Source organism: Scyliorhinus torazame, chromosome 5, assembly GCF_047496885.1.
Source record: "Scyliorhinus torazame isolate Kashiwa2021f chromosome 5, sScyTor2.1, whole genome shotgun sequence".
NCBI lineage: Eukaryota > Metazoa > Chordata > Chondrichthyes > Carcharhiniformes > Scyliorhinidae > Scyliorhinus > Scyliorhinus torazame.
The window spans coordinates 242,957,717-242,979,346 of record NC_092711.1 but is presented as its reverse complement, the minus strand read 5'-3'; the positions used below and the strand labels follow the sequence as shown (position 1 = coordinate 242,979,346).

Here is a 21,630-nt window from a genome sequence, read left to right as displayed (position 1 = left end):
CATTGATCAGAAACTGAACTGGGCTAGCCACATTAGTGCTGTGGCTACCAGGGCAGGTCAAAAACTAGGAATCCCACAGCGAGTAACTCACCTCCTGACCCCAAAAACTGTCCACCATTTACAAGGCACACGTTAGGAATATGATGGAATACTTTCCATTTGCCTGGATGAGTGCAGCTCCAACAACACTCAAGAAGCTTGACACCATCCAGGACAAAACAGCCTGATTGATTGCTCCTCCTTTCACAAACATTCAAACCCTCTGCAGCTGATGAACAGTAGCAGTCGTGTGTACCATCTAGAAGGTGCACAGCATAACTCACCAAGGTTCCTTAGACAGCATCTTCCAAACCTACAACCACTATCATCTAGAAGGACAAGATCAGCAGATACCTGGGAACCCCACCACTGGAGGTTCTCCTCCAAGTCACTCACCACCCTGATGGAAATATATCGCCGCTCCTTCACAGTCGCTGGAGCAACATCCTGGAACTCGCTCCCTAACAGCACTGTGGGTGTACCTGCACCTCAAGGATGACAGCGGTTCTAGAAGGCAATCCACCAGGGCAACTGGAGATGGGCAATAAATGCTGGCCTAACCAGCAACGCCCACATTCCGCAAATGAATTTATAAAAAAGCTTTCTAAGAAGCTTTTTTAAGAGCAGCACAGTAGCATAGTGGTTAGCACAGTTATTTCATGTGTGTGCGTTGGTTTTTTCCGGGTGCTCCGGTTTCCTCCCACAGTCCAAAGATGTGCAGGTTAGGTGTGTTGGCCAAGATAAATTGTCCTTAGTGTACAAAACGGTTGGGTGGGGTTACTGGGTTACGGGGATAGGGTGGAGGTGTGGGCTTAGGTGGGGTGCTCTTTCCAAGGGCCGGTGCAGACTCGATGGGCCGAATGGCCTCCTCTGCACTGTAAATTCTATGAAGCAGACCGCATTTTGTGATGCATTTTGTGCATCTTTGAAACAGTGAACAAGCTAAGTGACGATGATGTATAATATTACAGTACCTGTTTTTACAGATTTCCAGTCTTTTCGATGTATACAGTCTGCATTCCGCTACCACGTGAAGAAAATTTTGTATCCTTCAAAAGGCCCAGAATAGGGTAGTCAACTTGACTATATTGGGAAAGAAAATAAACGTTATCCTTCAAGAGCACGAGATTGCTTATTACATCTCACACAAAACAACACAATTAGAAAAGCAAAGTACTAAAGTATATACTTTTTTCATTTATTTCACGCAAACTTTGTTGGATTCATTAGAACTATAAAGGCATTGTATACATAAGATGCAACATAGTGAGACACCTCAGCCTGCTTTGCTAAATTCTTTGTGACACTAAACCATCCAAAAACTAGAGACTTTAAGCTACTCCATACATGCCCAAGACCTTATTTTGAGATCAAAACCAAGTTACGATAATGGCACAATGATGTACAGGCTCCAATACATATTCCACCCTAAAGAAACATGGCTACTATTTCTGTCACCTTTTTTTGGACACCATGGAGTCCCATCGACCAATGTTTTACTTGTTCCTCAAATGTACTGAGGTGAATGACTGAAAAGATGTAGGGACAAATTTTGTTTGCCTTGTCCGGTTCTACCTGCACTGGTGAGTTGATGTATGTTTGCACGTGTACGAAATCGCTGTTTAATGGCCTTTTCAAATTGTAAGAAATTAATTAAATGCAGCAGAAAGAGTTCTCTTCCGGCTTCTCTGGTTCCCAGAAATGCTGGGCTGGATTCTCTGTCGGCTGACGCCGGAATCGGGAAACACGATTGGGCAAAGAAATTAAATGAATGAAAATCGCTTATTGTCACAAGTAGGCTTCAATGAAGTTACTGTGAAAAGCCCCTAGTCGCCACATTCTGGCGCCTGTTCGGGGAGGCTGGGACGGAAATTGAACCGTGCTGCTGGCCTGCCTTGGTCTGCTTTAAAAGTCAGCGATTTAGCCCAGTGTGCTAAACCAGCCCCAAAGAATCAGTTTGACGCCAAAATTGTGGCGGGCGCCAGGGTTTCACGCCAAATCACAATTCTCCGGTGCCTCGACAGCGGCATCAATGTGTTCCAGAATGCACGTACAGTAAGCCCCTTGGCATATCATTAGCGGGCCTGACCCGGTATTCTCCGGGGCCTCCGCAAAGTTACGACTCCACTGGAGTGAATTCCCGATGGCGAGGCTCACTTGTGCTTTTAAAATCGTGAAACAGGCGTAGTGGCTGCTGAGGGAGAGAGGAGAGGGTATCGAAAGTGTCCAATATCGCCATAGTTTGCGGACAGTCGTGCCGCTGGCCCGGGGACTTCTGCCAGAGACAGGGGGAGGAGCGGAGGGTGGCCAGCAGGTGGACTGTGGGTCGGGGTGGACGGGCGTGGAGCACCATTGTTGCGGCTTGCAAGGCCGCCATGCAGCCGCGCACGCTGCTAACTGCCCACTGTGAACTTCGGGCCACAGATCGTTTGGGTGCCCCCCCCAGGTGCCCTCTGGCCCCAGCCGACCCATCAACGGGATGAGCGCGCTCCAGCGCAACCAGTGCCGTCTTGTTGGCTGGGATGTGTGTGTGTGGGGAGTGTAATGTGTATACTCGGTTGCAGCTTGTCAGCCTCCCGAGTGTCAATCACATACCCGGCGAATCCGGCACCGTTTCTCATTGTGCACGCCTAAATCTGCTCCTATATGTTCTGGTTTATGATCTTATATGTACTTCAAACATATGTTCATGTCAGAGTAATTACCATAAGCATTTCATTTATTTATTTCTTATTTTCTCCTAAGAGCCAAAGGCAGCATACATAGTTCAAAAAAGGAAAGAGTGGTGGGGTAGCTTTGTTAGTATGAGATGGAATAAGTAACACAGCAAGAAATAAGATGTAGAACCCATATAGATAGAGGTATGAAATGACATGGGGAGGAAGACACTGGTGGGAATAGTCTATAGGTTCCCCAACAGTAACTTGTACTGTAGGACGGAGAATAAGTCAGGAGATAACGAGGGCATGTAAAGAAGGCTGTACATTAATCATGGGTGGCTTTAATTTTCATGCAGATTGGGAAAATCAAATCGGCAGAGGGAGGCACGAGGACGATTCATAGTGTATTCAGGACACTTTCTGGAACAATATTATAAGTTCATAAGATAAAGGAGCAGAATGAGGTCAGTTGGCCCATCGGGTCTGCTCCGGCATTCTATCATGGCTGATATGTTCCTCATCTGCTACCTACAAGGCTACAGACCAAGAGCTGGATTGCAAAATCAGCCAGAGCAACTCCTCCCTAGAACACATGACCTAGGAGCAGGAGTACGCAATTTAGCCTCCCAAGCCTAAACACCTTCAATGAGATCATGACTGATCCCATCATGGTCCTGCCTGTTCTCCATAATGCTTCAACCCATTACCAATTAAAAATCTGTCTAACTCCTCCTTAAATTTACTCACTGTGCACCGCACTCTGGGGTAGCAGATTCCACAGATTCACAACCCTCTCGTTTTAGAAAGCTCCACAAGAGGAAACATCTGCTCCATGTCTACTTCATCCATACCTTTTAGCATCTTGTATACCTCAATTTGATTTCCCCTCATTCTTCTAAACTCGAGAGAGTATAGGCCTAAACTGTTCCATCTCTCCTCGTATGACAAATCCCTCATCTCTGGAATCAACCTAGTGAACCTCCTCTGAACTGACTCCAATGCCACTACATCTTTCCTCAAATAAGGGGATCAAAACAGTGCGCAATACTCCAGGTGCGGTCTTACCAATGCCTTGTATAGTTGCAACAACTCCTTTAGCTATAAATGCTAACATTCCATTTGCTTTCCTTATTATCTGCTGCACCTGCACACTCGTTTTCTGGGACTCATGACACCCAGATCCCTCTGCATCAGAGCACCCCAAAGTGTCTCCCCATTTAGATAATAAGTCACCTTTCCATTTTTTCAACCAAATGTTAAACTCCATCTGCTACATTTTGGCCCACTCGCCTAACCTATCTGTATCCATTTGTAAGGTTCTTATTTCCTCATTGCAACTTACTGCCCCACCTATTTTTGTGTCATGTACGAATTTGGCTTTGGAACCTTCTATCCTTGTATCCAAGTCATTAATACAGGTTGTAAATAGCTGGGGCCCAAGGACCAAACCCTGTGGCACCCCACACCCTGCCATCCAGAAAAATACCCATTTATCCTGACTCTGTCTCCTGTCCATCAGCCAGTCTTCTATCCAAAATGTTGTGGATCCAACCAGGGATCATATATTTTGAATCTGGTAATGTGTAATAAGGCAGGTTTAATAAACAAGCTGAGTAAATTATTTCTTAGGTCAGAGTGACCATGACATGGCAGAATTTTGCATTTAGTTTGAGAGTGAGAAACTTGGGCCAGAAACAACAGTGCTAAGCTTAAATAATGATGTGGAGATGCCGGCGTTGGACTGGGGTGAGCACAGTACGAAGTCTTACAACACCAGGTTAAAGTCCAACAAGTTTGTTTCGATGTCACTAGCTTTCGGAGCGCTGCTCCTTCCTCAGGTGAATGAAGAGGTCTGTTCCAGAAACACATATATAGACAAATTCAAAGATGCCAAACAATGCTTGGAATGCGAGCATTAGCAGGTGATTAAATCTTTACAGATCCAGAGATGGGGTAACCCCAGGTTAAAGAGGTGTGAATTGTACCAAGCCAGGACAGTTGGTAGGATTTCGCAGGCCAGATGGTGGGGGATGAATGTAATGCGACATGAATCCCAGGTCCCGGTTGAGGCCGCACTCATGTGTGCGGAACTTGGCTATAAGTTTCTGCTCGGCGATTCTGCGTTGTCGCGGGTCCTGAAGGCCGCCTTGGAGAACGCTTACCCGGAGATCAGAGGCTGAATGCCCTTGACTGCTGAAGTGTTCCCCGACTGGAAGGGAACATTCCTGCCTGGTGATTGTTGCGCGATGTCCGTTCATTCGTTGTCGCAGCGTCTGCATGGTCTCGCCAATGTACCACGCTTCGGGACATCCTTTCCTGCAGCGTATGAGGTAGACAACGTTGGCCGAGTCGCACGAGTATGTACCGCGTACCTGGTGGGTGGTGTTCTCACGTGTAATAGTGGTATCCATGTCGATGATCTGGCACGTCTTGCAGAGATTGCCATGACAGGGTTGTGTGGTGTCGTGGTCACTGTTCTGGAGACTGGGTAGTTTGCTGCAAACAATGGTTCGTTTGAGGTTGCAGGTTTTTGAAGGCAAGTAGTGGGGGTGTGGGGATGACCTTGGCAAGATGTTCATCGTCATCAATGACGTGTTGAAGGCTGTGAAGAAGATGACGTAGTTTCTCCGCTCCGGGGAAGTACTGGACGACGAAGGGTATTCTGTCGGTTGTGTCCCATGTTTGTCTTCTGAGGAGGTCGGTCCGGTTTTTCGCTGTGGCGCGTTGGAACTGTCGATCGATGAGTCGAGTGCCATATCCCGTTCGTACGAGGGCATCTTTCAACGTCTGTAGATGTCTGTTACGCTCCTCCTCTCCGGGTAAGCGTTCTCCAAGGCGGCCTTCAGGACCCGCAACAACGCAGAATCGCCGAGCAGAAACTTATAGCCAAGTTCCGCACACATGAGTGCGGCCTCAACCGGGACCTGGGATTCATGTCGCATTACATTCATCCCCCACCATCTGGCCTGCGAAATCCTACCAACTGTCCTGGCTTGGTACAATTCACACCTCTTTAACCTGGGGTTACCCCATCTCTGGATCTGTAAAGATTTAATCACCTGCTAATGCTCGCATTCCAAGCATTGTTTGGCATCTTTGAATTTGTCTATATATGTGTTTCTGGAACAGACCTCTTCATTCACCTGAGGAAGGAGCAGCGCTCCGAAAGCTAGCGACATCGAAACAAACTTGTTGGACTTTAACCTGGTGTTGTAAGACTTCGTACTAAGCTTAAATAAGGGTAAATACAAAGGATTGCGAGCAAAATTGCCTGGGAACGGAGTTTGGCAGGAAAGGCGGTTAATCAGCAATGGCATATGTTTATGAAAGTAGTTCATGACTCATAACAAAGACAATGAAGAAGGATTCTAGGGAAGGGATAGATCAGCCATGGTTAACCAAGAAAGTTAAGGATAGCATGAAACTGAAAGAAAAAAATTACAATGTGGCAAAGATTAGTGGTAAGCCAAAGGATTGGGAAAGTTTTAAAAACCAACAGGAGATGACCAAAAGAAAATAAAGACGGATAAGATAAACTCATAAGTATTATAAAAATGGACAGTAAGAGCTTCTTTAATTGTATAAAAAAGAAGAGGGAGGCCAAAGTGAACATAGGCCACTTGGAGAATGAGACTGGGGAAATAATAATGGGAAACCAGCAAACGGCAGAGGAGCTAAATAAATACTTTGCTTCAGTCTCCATAGTAAAAGACACTAAGAGCATCCAAAAATACTAAACAATCAAGGGGCGAAAGAAGAGGAGGAAATAAATACAATAACTGTCACTAGAGAAAAAGTACTAATGGGGCTAAAGGCCAATAACTCTCCTGCACCTGATGCATTGTATCATAGGACATTAAAGAAAGCGGTTACAGAGTCAATGGATATACTGGTAGTGATCTTGCAAAGAGCCTTTAAATTCTGGAAAGGTCCGAGGGAATCAGAAAATTGTCAATTACCCTTATTCAAAAAGGGACGGAGACAATAAACAAGTAACTATAGGCCAGTTAGCTTAACATTTGTCATTGGGAAAACGAAAGAGTCCATTATAAAGGATGTAATAGCAGAGCATTTAGAAGTACATAATATAGTCAAGGAGAGTCAGCATAGCTTAAATGAAGGTGAAATCATGCCTGACAAATTTATCAAAATTTTGTGCGGTAGTAATGAGCAGGATAGATAAGTGGAAAGCAGTGGATGGATTTAGTAGATTCTTGGATTTCCAAAAAGCATTTCATAACGTATTGCTAACTAATAGATGACAGAGTTGGGATGAGGAGCATTTTCAGTTTTTTTAAAAATCATTCACGGGATGTAGGTGTTGCTGAATGGGCCAGCATTTATTGCCCACTTCTAATTTCCTTGAACTGAGTGGCTTGGTAGGCCACATCAGAGGGCATTTTAATAGTCAACCACATTTCTGTGACTCTGGGGACAAATGTAAGCCAGACAAGGCAAGGATGACAGATCTCCTTCCGTAAAGCACATACATGGCAACCTGCAACCAGTGGAGTGCCAAAGGGATGAGTGCTGGGGTCACTATTATTTACAATTTATTTTTTTAGATTGACTTAAATGAGGGAAGTGAATCCAGTATTGCCAAGTTTACAGAATACACAAAAATAGGTGGGAAGGCAAGTTGTGAGGATGACACAGTCTACAGAGGGATATAAACAGGTTAAGTGAGTGGGCAATAATTTGGCAGATGGAATATAATGTAGGAAAATGTGAAGTTATGCACTTTGGTAGGAAAAATAAAGGAGGTGAATATTATTCAAATGGAGAAAGATTGCAGAAAGCTGCAACGCGGAGGGATTTGGGGATCTTCATGCATAAATCACAAAAAGCTAGCAAGTTCAGGTAATTAGGAAGACAAACGGAAGTTGGCATTTATTTCAAAAGGAAATGTTGTATAAAAATAGGGAAGTCTCGCTAAGTCTATACAAGGCACTAGTTAGGCCACACCTGAAATACTGTGAACAGTTTTGGGCCCCTTAGTAAGGAAAGATTTATTGGTATTGGAGGCAGTCCTGAGAAGGTTCACTAGGTTTATCCCAGGTATGGAAGAATTTTCTTCTGAGGAGAGGCTAAGAAGGTTGGGCCTGTACTCACTGGAGTTTAGAAGAATGAAACATGGCCTTATTGAGACATACAGGATACTCAGGGTGTTTACTCTTGTGGGAGAGTCTAGGATCAGAGGGCATAACCTCAGAGTAAGGGGTCGCATTTAAGACACAGATGAGGAGGAATTTCTTTTCTGAGGTTATTGAATCCGTGGAATTCTTTGCCGCAGAAAATTGTAGAGGCTGGGTCGTTAAATGGCTGAGATAGACATTTTTAATCAGTAAGGGAATCAAGGGTTGTGGAAAAAAGGCAGGAAAGTGGAGTTGAGGATCATCATATCAGATCAGTGATAATCTTTTAGTATGGCGGAGAAGACTCGATGAGCTGAAAGACCTACTTCTGCTCCTAGGTATTATTGACTTATGTTGTTCAGTCATTTCTATCAGGATTATCAGACACCGATGGAACTAAAATTAGTGGCAAACTGTGGATTATTTATACATCAGCACACAGCCTCATCAATACAATATCCCATGGATGCTTCATTTGATGCCTTGCACATTAGAATTTGCCAGTAAATGTTTTTGTAACAGCAATCAAATTAATGTCTCAACGGTCACATTCATGTTGGCTAAAAACAGGACCAATTTTTGACTGTCGAAACGGATTAATGGCAGGAAAATCAGTCTGTCAATAGCAGGCCTCTAATACCCCAAATAATCTTTTACTTTCTAAACAATGGTAATAATATGGCTTACCGCTTTGTAATGATTGTGTGTGTCACATTCTTCCCGGTTGTTTGCGATGATTTCAGTCTCGAGATTTCCTGAGAAAGAGATTAAAAGGGATCAAATTTATCAGATTCAGTCTGGGTTTACAACCATAATTAATTATATTAAGTTACAATGCTGTCTCTGTGTTCAGAAGAGCATTTTCTCCTCAGAGTGTGAATTGCTATACCGAGTGAGTCTTGCCAGTGACTAGCTACTTTGGAACACCTTCGAAAGAAAGCATTTGTTCCCCTTCCAAATTGAGAGCCTCATCACGTCAGAGTTTAAAATGGATAAAATATAGGATTGGGCTGATAAAATGGTAGATAATATACTTGCACCTCATATATGTTGGGTAAATATAATTTCCCATAAGAGAAAGTCCAGGCATCTTCGCTGATCAGTACATGTCACTGTCATCAGTACCTTGGATGTAACATTAACTGGAAGCTTAACTGGACCATCTATATTAACACTGCAGCAGCAAGAGAGGCAAAGGCTATTTGATGAGTGGTTCAGCTTCCGACCATTATCTACAAGGCTCATTGGAAGTCCGACTGAATACTCACCATTTCTTTAGAAGAGTTTAGCTCAATATATCAGAACAATTTGTTTGGTCTGTAACTCTGCTACCCTCTCCAACACCAGTGCTTTGCTGTGGCTGTAGTATTTACAATCTACAGCAAATGTTCAATATTAACCAAGCTTATTTTAATAGCACCTCCCTTCATTGTAATCTCCACCACCCAAAGGGACGAAGGTAGCAACATTGTGGGAATATTACTTCCAAGTTCTGCACCATATGAACTTGGATTTTTATTATTCATTCTTCATTGTTTCTGGGCATATGTCCTGGAATTCCTTACCTAACTCTACTGTGGGAGGAAGATGGACCGCAGTAGTTCAAGGAGAAGGCTAGGATAGGTAATAAATGTATCACTGCCAACAATATAGCCATCCCACGAACAAATTAAAACAAAGGGATGGTTTGACTGGTGCTGCTTTTAAGGAGGAGATTCTGACATTTTACAAACCGGCTATGTCTGGTCAGTGCTAACTGAAGTGATGCAGATTGACCTCTATTCCAATAGTCAACTGATTAAAATGTTCCAGGAAATGCTTGCTGGACTGATTCTTAAATTACATTAATTTGAATTTTACACGAATTGCAGTTTCTTTTGCTCTGACATTCTCCCTCCATTCAGTTCCAATGAAGGGTCTATGACTTGAAAACATTAACTCTGGGCGGGATCCGAGGTGCAACACGGTGGCACAGTGGTTAGCATTGCTGCCTACGGCGCTGAGGACCCGGGTTCGAATCCTGGCCCTGGGTCACTGTCCCGTGTGGAGTTTGCACATTCTCCCAGTGTCTGCGTGGGTTTCACCCCCACAACCCCAAAAAAAATATGTGCAAGTTAGGTGGATTGGCCACGCTAAATTTGCGCCTTCATTGGAAAAAATAATTGGCTACTCTAAAAAAAATTTAAAACTCTGGGCGGGATCCTTCGGTCTCCCAAACGCATGCTTCTCGACAGCGGGAGGCGGCACACCGTTCACTGGTGGCAGATTTCTCTGCTCCTACCGCTATCAATGGGAATTCCCATTGAAGACACACGCAGCAGCTGGGAAACCCACCGGCCAGAGGTCCACTGGCGCCAGGACAAACGATTCCCACCGCCATCAAACTGCTGGAGAATTCTGGCCTCTGACTCCTGATAGATGCTGCCAGAACTGCTGGGTTTTCCAGAATCCTCTCTTCTTGTTTCAGACTCAAGCATCTGCTTATTTTAGTGTTTAATTCACTGGCATTTCTCTTCCAGGAATGCCTTCCCTGAAGAGGTACTGCTCTTCTCTCTGATGAGATTTACATTCGTCTCTTTTACCATGTTCACCTTCATTGCTTTCCACTTGATATTTGATGATGTGTTTACCAAAACTTGCTTCCACAGCCACATTTCCTTCCTCAGAGACTGTCTCAGTTTCTGTTTCATCACACGTAGATTGTAACTCAGTTCCATCCCTCATGTTTGCAATCGGCCCAGGATTACAGATATTTCCGGGACATACGATGCTCCTCCAACTGGTGTTCCTACTGCATTCTGAGATCTGTGCCGCCACATGTACACATTCAACCTCTCTCTCCAGCAGCACAGACTCGCCCTCTCTCAAAGTTGTCCTTGTCCCAAATTCCATTTCATTCTTTCTCTCATCTGACACCTTAACATGAAGCTTTTTGTCTACATTTCAGGCGTTAAGGAACACCAGCTTCAACAAATTATTGATACCAATGTCCATCCTGGACCCTCCACACCATGCCATCTCTCTGATCCCCTTTCTTCTTCTAAACCCAGCCCCCATGCCGTGTATTCACTATACTCTCTGACCTGCCCCTCTCTGATGCAGAGCACTCTGTACTCAGCAAAGGATTCAGTTTCATCCCCTTATGTCCTCACCTCTATGAATTTCGGGCTCGGCATGGTGTTGAACACTTCTTCCGCCGCCTCCGTCTCAGTGCTCACTTGGGCAGGAGTCTTTCACCTGCCCATTGGATCCTTTCACCCGTTTCCAGTATTCTCCCTCTAGCTGGACCCCACCCTCTGGCCTCTTACCTGCGCCTGATCTTTATATTCTGTTGGCATGACATCAGCCATCTCAATTTCTCTGCCCCCTCACCCACGCCAACCTGTCTCCCTCCGAATTTGCTGCACTCCATTCTCTTGGGTCCAACTCTGAAATTGTGATCAAACCTACAGACAACAGTGGCGCTGTTATCATCTGGCGTACTGGCCTCTACCTCACAGAGTCTGAGTGCTAACTCTCAGACACTACTCCCTACTTCCCCCTGGACCATGACCCCACCAACAAGCATCAAGCCATTGTTTCCAGGATGGCCACTGACCTCATTGCCTCTGGTGATCTTTCTGCCACAGTTTTACAGTCTGTTACAGGGTTTTAGGTTGAACATCAGTTTAGCCAAATGCTGTTCGGTTGAGCAGAAGTGTACTGGATCTGGTCTTGAAAGGGTCTCTCTCCAGAACTCTATCCACAGATTATTAGGGCAGCACGGTAGCATTGTGGATAGCACAATTGCTTCACAGCTCCAGGGTCCCAGGTTCGATTCCGGCTTTGGTCACTGTCTGTGCGGAGTCTGCACGTACTCCCAGTGTGTGCGTGGGTTTCCTCCGGGTGCTCCGGTTTCCTCCCACAGTCCAAAGATGTGCAGGTTAGGTGGATTGGCCATGATAAATTGCCCTTAGTGTCCAAAATTGCCCTTAGTGTTGGGTGGGGTTACTGGGTTATGGGGATAGGGTGGAGGTGTTGGACATGGGTAGGGTGCTCTTTCCAAGAGCTGGTGCAGACTCGATGGGCCGAATGGCCTCCTTCTTTACTGTAAATTCTATGATAATCTATGATTATCAAGTAACCGGTCTTGTTAACTTTATTTATAAGTAGCATTTGAACTTTATTGGGTTGCTTAATTGGAATTAGTGGCAGGTATAGATAGAGAAGTTCAAGTTTTTTCTTTTATTTATGAATTGCTTAAATTAATTATAAATCTATTTATTTGATGTTAACATGGTTAATTCTGTGTTTAAATTAAAGTTTGTTTTAACATAAATTCCTTATTCCTGGAGTGAAGTATCCTTTCCTCTCAATTTTAGAAATTAAAATAAAATGTTGGGTTCTCGTCCTGTTTCTGAAAAAGGTTGGGATTTTGTCCTGACAAACAACAATTTCCAGTTCCTGATCCTAACCACATCCTCTTCACCATGAGTGTTCAATCCCTCTATACCTCCATCCCCCACCAGGAGGATCAGAGGGCTTTTTCCTTGAGCAGAGGTCTGGACAATCCCCCCCCACCACCACTCTCTTCCTCCTGGCGGAACGTGTCTCACTTCCTGCAAATAAAAGGTGGCCCACATGGGCCCCAGTTATGCCTCTATTTTTGTGGGGTATGTGGAACATTCCTTGTGCCAGTCCTATTCTGGCACACGTGCAACTATTTTTCCTTTACATGGATGGCTGTATTGGAGCCGCTTCATGCTCTCATCTGGACCTGGATGAATGTATTAATTTTTCTTCCAATTTTCACCCCCTCACCTTCACATTGTCCATCTCCGACACTTCTTCCTTTCCTTGATTTATGTCTCCATTTACAGTGATAGACTGACCACCAATATTCATTATAAATCTACCGATACTCACAGCTACCGCGACAACTCCTCACACCCCGCTCCCTGTAAGGATTCCATTCCAATCTCCCAGTTTCTCTGCCTCTCTCGTATCTGTTTCGATGATGCCACCTTTGAAAATGGTGCTTCTGACATGTCTGCCTTTTTCCTTAACCGAGGTTTGCCTCGCAAACGGCACTCAACTGGGTGTACTCATTTCCCACACCTCTGCTCTCACCCCTTCCCCTCCCTCAACAACCATGATAGGCTTCACCTTGTCCTCACTTTTCACCCCACCAGCCTCCGCATTCAACGGATCATCCTCCACCAGCTCCTGCACAATGCCACCACTAAACACATCTTCCGCTCAATTCCCCCCGGTCAGCATTCTCCAAGCACCACTCCCTCTGTGACATCTTGGTCCACTCTTCCATCACACCAAACTCAACATACCCTTCCCGTGGCACCTTCCCTTGTATTACCTGTCCCTGTACCTCTTCCCGTCTTACTGTTCAAGGCCCAAAAACCCCTTTCAGATTAAGCAATGTTTCACTTGCAACATCTTTCAATTTGATTTACTGTATCCGCTGCTCCCAATGCTGTCTCCATTACATTGGGGAGGCTAAACACAAACTGGGTGACCACTTGGTGGAACACCTTTGCTCAGTTCGCAAGCATGACCTCAACCTTCCTTTTGCTTCCCATTTTAACTCAGCACTTTGCTCTCGTGCCCACATGTCTGTCCTAGGCCTGCTGCAATGGTCCAATGACATCCATCGCAAGATGTAGGAGCAGCATCTCATCTTCCGGTTGGGCAGGTTGCAGCCCTCGATCCTCAACATTGAGTTCAGCAACTTTAGATTTTGATCTTTCTCCTCCATCTTGAACCTCCTCTCTATTTTTAATACTCCATACATGTATTGTCTGAATGCAAAACACTTTGTCCCCCTCTCACACCAGTCCATCCGTCGTTTGTTCTTAAAGTTGTTACTTTTTGTTGCAGTTTCTTTTGCTCTAACATTCTCCCTCCTTTCAGTTCCAATGAAGGGTCTATGATTCAAAATGATAACTCTCTGATTCTCTCCTGATAGATGCTGCCAGGCCTGCTGGGTTTTTCTAGCATCCTCTGTTCTTCTTTCAGATTCCAGCATCCACAGGATTTTGCTTCTTATACATTAACCTAATCCTGGCTAACTTACTTTGAAAATTTCTGACACAATTTTATTAGTTTGCATAATGTTTCCTTCTCCTCGTCTTTTTTCAATTTTGATACCGTTTCACTCGTATTCATTTAAAAAAAAATTTAGAGTACCCAATTCTTTTTTTCCCAATTAAGGGGCAATTTAGCGTGGCCAATTCACTTACCCTGCACATCTTTTTTGGGTTGTGGGGGTGAGACCCACGCAGACACGGGGAGAATGTGCAAACTCCACACGGACAGTGACCCGGGCGCAGGATGGAACCCGGGTCCTCAGCACCGTGAGGCAGCAGTGCTAACCACTGTGCTGCCCCACTCTTTTTAATTCGAAGTGTGGCTGAGAGTTGGAGTCTGATTACCTGCTTGTTAGGTCTTCCAATAAGCTAGGTCTTTCAGTGTTAGCTGCTGAATGCTTCCTGAAATTACACCTTCAGTATGTGCTCACACCATGCTCATTCACAAATTAGCAGTCACACTGCACCATGGCAACTTCCTGGTATTAGATTCAAATTAATGTCGAAAAGTTTGGCAGTCCCTGCTGCTGCGTTCAGCTTCCACAAAATGGAGTGTACAAGATTTAATGTTATCACACATTCCTAAATTACAAAAGCGGATTGCCAAGTTACCTGCCTGCTTAAATTATGCATCACATGACATATAATCACTAATTAGGAGTAGACCATTCACCCCCTTGAGCCTGCACTATCATTTGATCGGACTTCAGAACTATGCACAATGTTCACACCATTCACGACTCCTCAAATACTGAAGCAGCCCATGTCCAAATACAGCAAGACTTGGACAATATCCAGGCTTGGGCTGACATGTGGCAAGTTACATCCATGCCACACAAGTACCAGGCAATGATCATCTCCAACAAGAGAGAATCTAACCATCACCCCTTGACATTTAATGACATTGCCATCGCTGAATCCCCCACTATTAACATCCTGGGGGTTACTAGTGACCAGAAACTGAACTGAACTAGCCATATGAATACTGTGGCCACATTACCAGGACAGAGGCTGCGAGTCCAGCATTGAGTAACTCACCTTCTGCCTCCCCAAAGCCTGTCCATATCAGGAGTGTGTTGGAATACTTCCCATTTGCCTGGATAAGTGCAACTCCAACAACACTCAAGAAGCTTGATGCCATCCAGGACAAAGCTGCCTGCTTGATTGGCACACCTTCCGCAAATACTCACCCCCCGTCACCCAAGAACAGTGGCAGCAGTGTGTACCATCTATACAATGCACTGCAGGAACTCTCCATAGTTGCTTAAAAAGCACCTTCCAAACACACAACTGCTACCATCTAAAAGGGCAGCAGATACATGGAAACATCAGCATCTGGAAGTTCTCCTCCAAGCCACTCACCCTCCCAACTTAGAAATATGTTGCAGTTTTTTCCACTGTCACTGGGTCAAAATCCTGAAACTCCCTAGCACTGTGGGTGTACATACACCACATAGACTGCAGCAATTCCAGAAAGCCACACACCACCACCTTCTCAAGGACAATTAGGGATGGACAATAAATGCTGGCCTAGGCAGCGAAGCCCACAACCCATGAATCAATAAAAAAAGTTATTCAGCCCTAAGAGACAAGATAAGGATGAAGCAATTGCAACCATCTTCAACCAGAATTGCCGAGTGAATGATCAATCTCAGCCTCCTCCCGAGATCCCCAGTATATGAAGATAGACTGGAGAAGTTAGGACTGTTTTCCTTGGAGAAAGAAAGGCTGAGAAGAGATCTGAAAGAGGCATGCAAAATCATGAGGTCTGGAGAAAGTAGACATGGAGAAACTGTTCCAACTTGTGAAAGGATTGAAAATGAGAGGACACAAAGAAACAAGAACGACATGAGAAGAAAAGATTTCAAGCAGCGAGTGGTTAAGGTTGGAATGCACTGCTTGAGACCGTGGTGGAGGAAAGTTCAAACAAAGCAGAAAAGAGTCGGGCTGTTGTCTGAAATGGGAGAATGTGCAGAGCACAGGAACAGGTGGGAGAACGGCACTTGGTGAATTGCTCATTCAGAGTTAGTACAGACATACTGGGCTAAATAGCCTTCTTCGGAGGTGTAACAATTCTGTGAAAAATCACAAGTGCCAGTCTTAAGTCAATTCGACTCACTCCGGGTGATATCATGAAATGTCTGAAGGCACTGGACACCGCAGAGGCTATAGGCCCCGACAGTATTCCAACAATAGTATTAAAGATTGTGCTCCAAGACTTGCCGCACTCCCAAGCCAAGCTCCAGTACAATTACAACACTGACATCTACTTGACAATATGAAAAATTGCTCAGATATGTCATGTCCACAAAAACAGGACAAATTCAACCCAGCCAATTATTGCCCCATCAGTCTCCTCACTATCATCAGCAAAGTGATGGGTGGTGTAAATGCTATCTATTGGCATTTACACAGCCACAACCTGCACATTGATGCTCAGTTCGGCTTCCGCTAGGGCCACTCGGCTTCTGAGCTCATTACAGCCTTGGTTTATACTTGAAAGAAAATGAGTTAAACTCCAGCAGACAGGTGAGACTGACTGCCCTTGACATAAAGGCAGCATCTGACCAAATGTGGCATCAAGGAGCCGCTGGGAACCAGGTGGCAAACTCTCCACTGGTTTGAGTCATACCCAGCACAAAGGAAGATGGTTTTGGTTGTTGGAGGTCAATCACCTCATCCCTGCAGGAGTACCTCAGGGTAGTGACCTCGGCCCATGCATTTTCAGCTGCTTCATCAATGATCCTCCCTCCATCAAAAGGTCAGAAATGGGATGCTCGCTGATAATTTCACAATGTTCAGAAGCATTTGCGACTCCTCAGATACTGAAGCAGTCTGCGCCAAAATGCAGCAAGACAGAGATAACATTCAGGCTCGGGCTGAAAAGTAGCATGCTTCTCCAACTATCAACTTCCTGGGAGGGATTACCAGTATCCACAAACCTAACTGGACCAGCCATATAAACACTGTGGCTGCTTGCTGGTAATTCTGCAACAGGTAACTCAAAGCCTGCCCACCATCTACGCTGGCCTAGCCAGTGATGCCCACATCCCATAAAATTACTTTAAAAGGACAGGGGGCTCACTGCACAGGCCTATGCCACAGAGTCTCACAATGAGCAATTCTATTACAAATTCCACTCTACTGTCCCTCACTATAGTGCGTGTGGCAGTTGTTAGTGACACAAAGTATTGGTGAAGTTTGGACTGATGCCAGCAAAGTGACGTCAGGCATATTTGATAGTACCTTGTTATCAGACTGTTGCCAAGCACTCAATGTTCAGTTGGTGACTCTAAATTCTAACTTTGGTCCTGACCTACATGGGGAAACTGCTCAGTCACCCACCCCCAGACTGCATTCCATAGAACACTGCTATGCCGACCCAGAGCCACAATACTGTGTGTTGGTTCCATAGCTGATTCAGTGCTGAATTCATTCTTAATCTGGCTTGATAGTGCCAATGAAATCAAAGAGAAGTCATGTGATACTACTCACCTCATCCTTTTGTTTAATGATGGCATCCTTCTCACTCAGGCTGTGGTTGTATTCCACCAATTTAATATTCAAGCTGCTGGAATGGTCATGTCCTGAAGACATTTCACGTTTCATGGTGCCGATTTGTGACTAAAAAAAGAACAAAATGTTACATTAAAACAAAAGTCTGGTCTGGATGATAATCAGGCTGTTGAAGATAGGCTGTCCATAGTAGGATCAAGGCTGTCCATAGTAGGATCAAGACTTTGTGTGGTAGTTTGCAAGGACAAAGGGGTCAAACATGGGGTTTTGAGGATGGGATTTATGATTATGGTCTTGAAAGGGAAGGGCTCCCCACCCCAACCTTCAAATCTAGCAGTGGGGAGTATTAAATTCAGCCCAATAAGTCTAACTGAGAAGAAGGAAGTACATCCAATAGCATGGTGGCCAGTAGTGGAAGTTGGGTGCTCAACACTTTGGTGGGAATGGAAGCAAGGAATGGGTCTTATGGATGAGAGATGTGTTTTGGATATAGATGTTCTAAAAATAAATGTAAATCATTAGGATCATAATAAATAAGGTTGGGGAAAAACACACTTCATTTGGGTGCGGGGGGGGGGGGGGGGGGGAATTTCAGATGAAAGCATTTCAGGTGAGAGCATTTCAGGTAGCTCACCACCACTTTCCCAACAGCAATTAGCGAAGGGCAATAAATGCTGGCCTACCCAGAAAAGCTCACATCCCATAAGCTCACATTAAAAAAAAATAATTCTTCAACAAGGGTATCAGTCTGGATTGGGAGAACAAGTCAGGTTAGAAAATATGTTTCTTTGTAATGATGGGCTGAACTTAAACAGGGTGCCTTAGTCCCCACCCCAGCTAAAAAGGACGGGGGTACTTTGGGAGCCTGCCCATGAGCTCAACAGCTGACCCACAGAAATTATTAAATGGGTGACTGGCCAGTAATCATGTTTTGGTAGGGCTACTGTGCCTCAGCAACAGAAAGTTGCACCTCCGAGAACTGCTAGCCAGTCAGAGGCTAGTATCTCTCTAGTACTGGCAGTGTCACTGAGAGCAGTAGCCACTGCCAGTGCTGCAGCAAGGCCCCTTGAGAAGGTGTGGGGTTCTGGATCTGGAATGGAGGGTGAGCCTGGGGTCTTGCTAGAAGCAAGCTGGCAGGACCCAATGAAGAGGTGAGATGGGTGAGAGACTGAGATAAAAAGACAAGAGCTGAAGCGAGTTACGCCGGGGTGTGGGGGGCTTTGGATGTCCACCCACCACCAGCCCATGCAGGAAAAGCTGATAGGTTGGGTGCTTCGATTTGGCCTCTCACACTGCCCAGTAAATCTTACTCAGGAGATGCAGCAGTTTCTGCAACAGAATTTGAAATAAGAAACGAAGGACAAGTGAAGCATAACAATGCACCTAGGTGAAATTATTCAACAAATAAATATTTTCTTAAAAAGCTATTGTGATGACTGTAGGAATTTCAGATAGAATCCCTTCAGTGTAGAAGGAGGCCATTAGGCCCATTGAGTCTTTATCGACCCTCTGAAACAGCACCCTACCTAGGCCCACTCCCTCACCCTATCCCCGTAAACCCATAACCACACCTAACCTGCACATCTTTGAACACTAATGGGCAATATAGCATGGTCAATCAATCTAGTCTGCACATCTTTGATCATTGGGAGGAAACGGAAGCACCCGGAGGAAACACATACAGACACAGGAGAATGTGCAAACTCAACACAGTCACCCAACGCCAGAATCATACCTGGGTTCCTAGTGTAATAAGGCAGCAGTGCTAACTACTGTGCCACCATGCCACCCCATAGTCTGGGTTAATGTGTGTATGTCTCTACGGCAGTAAGGTTTTTAAAATATCCTGGTTTAAACAACTGTGGCTACAGAAGGGGTGAATAAAGCATTGTAAAAGATCATCATTCATTCCAATCATGTAAAGCGTTTACCTAAATAGGGCGAATGGAATTTTTCAGAATTTACAGCGCAGGAGGCAGCCATTCGGCCCATCAAGTCTGTACCAGCCCTTGGAAAGAGCATCCCATTGAAGCCCACACCTCCACCCCATCCCTGTAACCCCACCTAACCTTTTGTACACCAAGGGGCAATTTAGTATGGCCAATCCACCTAACCTGCCCATCTTTGGACTGTGGGAGGAAATCGGGGCACCCCGAGGAAACCCACGCAGTCACAGGAAGGAAGTGCAAACTCTACACAGACAATCACCTGAGGCTGGAATTGAACTTGGGTCTCTGGAGCGGTGAGGTAGCAGTGCTAACCACTGTGCCAACTCTATTGTGTTTGAAGAAAGAAGGTTCCCTGCAGTGTAGATAATGGAGGGTTGTGGTTAGCCTCTGTAAGATGGTCATAATCCAGTTAGTGGGATAGAGATGATATAATTCATGGGAGGAGCCAGGGACTGAAGCAGCCAGGTGCTGAACTTCAGTTTATATTTTGCTGAGAACAGAACAAGAGCTTTTTTGCTAAGGTATCTCTATACAGCAAGAACTCCTGTGTTTGCTAACTGTATTTAAAAGTGGATTTTGACTTGAGGGGGGTTTTGCTTGATAAGAGATACAAAGATAACAGTTAGGGGTTAAAGTGTTTCATTTTATTGTTACAGTAAGAAGTCTTACCTGAGGAAGGAGCAGTGCTCTGAAAGCTAGTGTTTGAAACAAACCTGTTGGACTTTAACCTGGTGTTATAAAACTTCTTACTGTGCTCACCCCAGTCCAACGCCGGCATCGCCATATCATTTTATTGTTAAGCATTGTTTAACTAGTAATTGCAAGATATTTCTTGTATGATGTTAAAGATAGTTTCATACTGTGTTAATAATAAAGTTTGTTTTAATATACCATATCTCTATTTGTGCGTGGAGTCACTGCTGGAGTGAAGTATCCTTTCCTCACAGTCTTACAAATTAAATAACATTGTGGTTTTTGTCCATTCTGGGCTGGTTTAGCAAAGTGGGCTAAATCGCTGACTTGTAATGCAGAGCACAGCCAGCAGCGTGGGTTCAATTCCCGTACCAGCCTCCCCGAACAGGCGGCAGAATGTGGCGACTAGGGGCTTTTCACAGTAACTTAATTGAAGCCTACTTGGGACAATAAGTGATTATTATTATTATCCTAGCAACTGTTGGGGTATATTGTTTGGAAGTACAGTCACAAAATCAAACAGATAATTAACACCATTACGTTGTTTTCGGCAAAGTTAGCAAATCAGATATTTTGATTATGGGTTGGGAAGAGGAGAACATGAAATAGATAGAATTTACAGTGCAGAAAGAGGCCATTCGGCCCATCAAGTCTGCACCGGCTCTTGGAAAGAGCACCCTACCCAACCGCACACCTCTACCCTATCCCCATAACCCAGTAACCCCACCCAACACTAAGGGCAATTTTGGACACTAAGGGCAATTTAGCATGGCCAATCCACCTAACCCGCACATCTTTGGACTGTGGGAGGAAACCAGAGCACCCGGAGGAAACCCACGCACACACGGGGAGAACGTGCAGACTCCGCACAGACAGTGACCCAAGCCGGGAATCGAACCTGGGACCCTGGAGCTGTGAACCAATTGTGCTGATCACTATGCTACCGTGCTGCCCAAAATGAATGGTCTGTACAAATGTTGCTCACATTTTGAAAATCAGCACAAATCACATTCACCATACACAATTACAATTAAAAGTAATCAGCTAAGCATTCAATGAATAGCCCCAGGGCTGCTCTGGCGGTTTTTGTTACTGGCAGTAAATCTTCATTAACTGAATGCATCGAGTACGAAAAGTGAAAGATCTTAATATGTGTAAACTGAACCATGAAATGTAAGTCATAAGAGTACAGGTGTCGAGCCTATTCACTGCCTGCTTGGCACCCAACTCCATTTGATCACCTTGTCTCCACAACCTATGTACAACAAAAATCTACTAAACTCTGATTTTAAATTAATTGAGCATCTAGTGCTTTTTGTGGGAAAGAGTTCCACACTTCCACCAACCTTTGTGTTAAGAAATGTTTCTTAACTTCTCTACTGAAGAGCCTGGTTCAGACTTTGAGTTTACGTTTCCTTGTCCTAGGCGACTCCCATCGGTGAATAAAGGAATGTCTCCATCTACCCTGTCAATTCCTTCAATCAAGTCACCTAACTTTTATACTTCAGGGAATGCAAGCCTCTTTTATGTAATCTCTCCTAATAATCCAACTCTT

At 44.7% G+C, this 21,630-nt stretch overlaps 1 protein-coding gene across 1 annotated transcript in view; it reads right to left on the bottom strand.

The window, feature by feature from the left end:
- Positions 1-21,630, bottom strand: part of pof1b (POF1B actin binding protein) — a 121,962-nt gene that overhangs the window by 5,271 nt on the left and 95,061 nt on the right. The window contains exons 13-15 of the mRNA XM_072505224.1: positions 17,413-17,541; positions 8,522-8,589; positions 1,014-1,122 (exon numbers count right to left, since the gene is read on the bottom strand). Coding sequence (XP_072361325.1) covers positions 1,020-1,122; positions 8,522-8,589; positions 17,413-17,541 — 300 coding nt within the window. The 3' untranslated portion in view covers positions 1,014-1,019. The remainder of the gene's footprint in view (positions 1-1,013; positions 1,123-8,521; positions 8,590-17,412; positions 17,542-21,630) is intronic.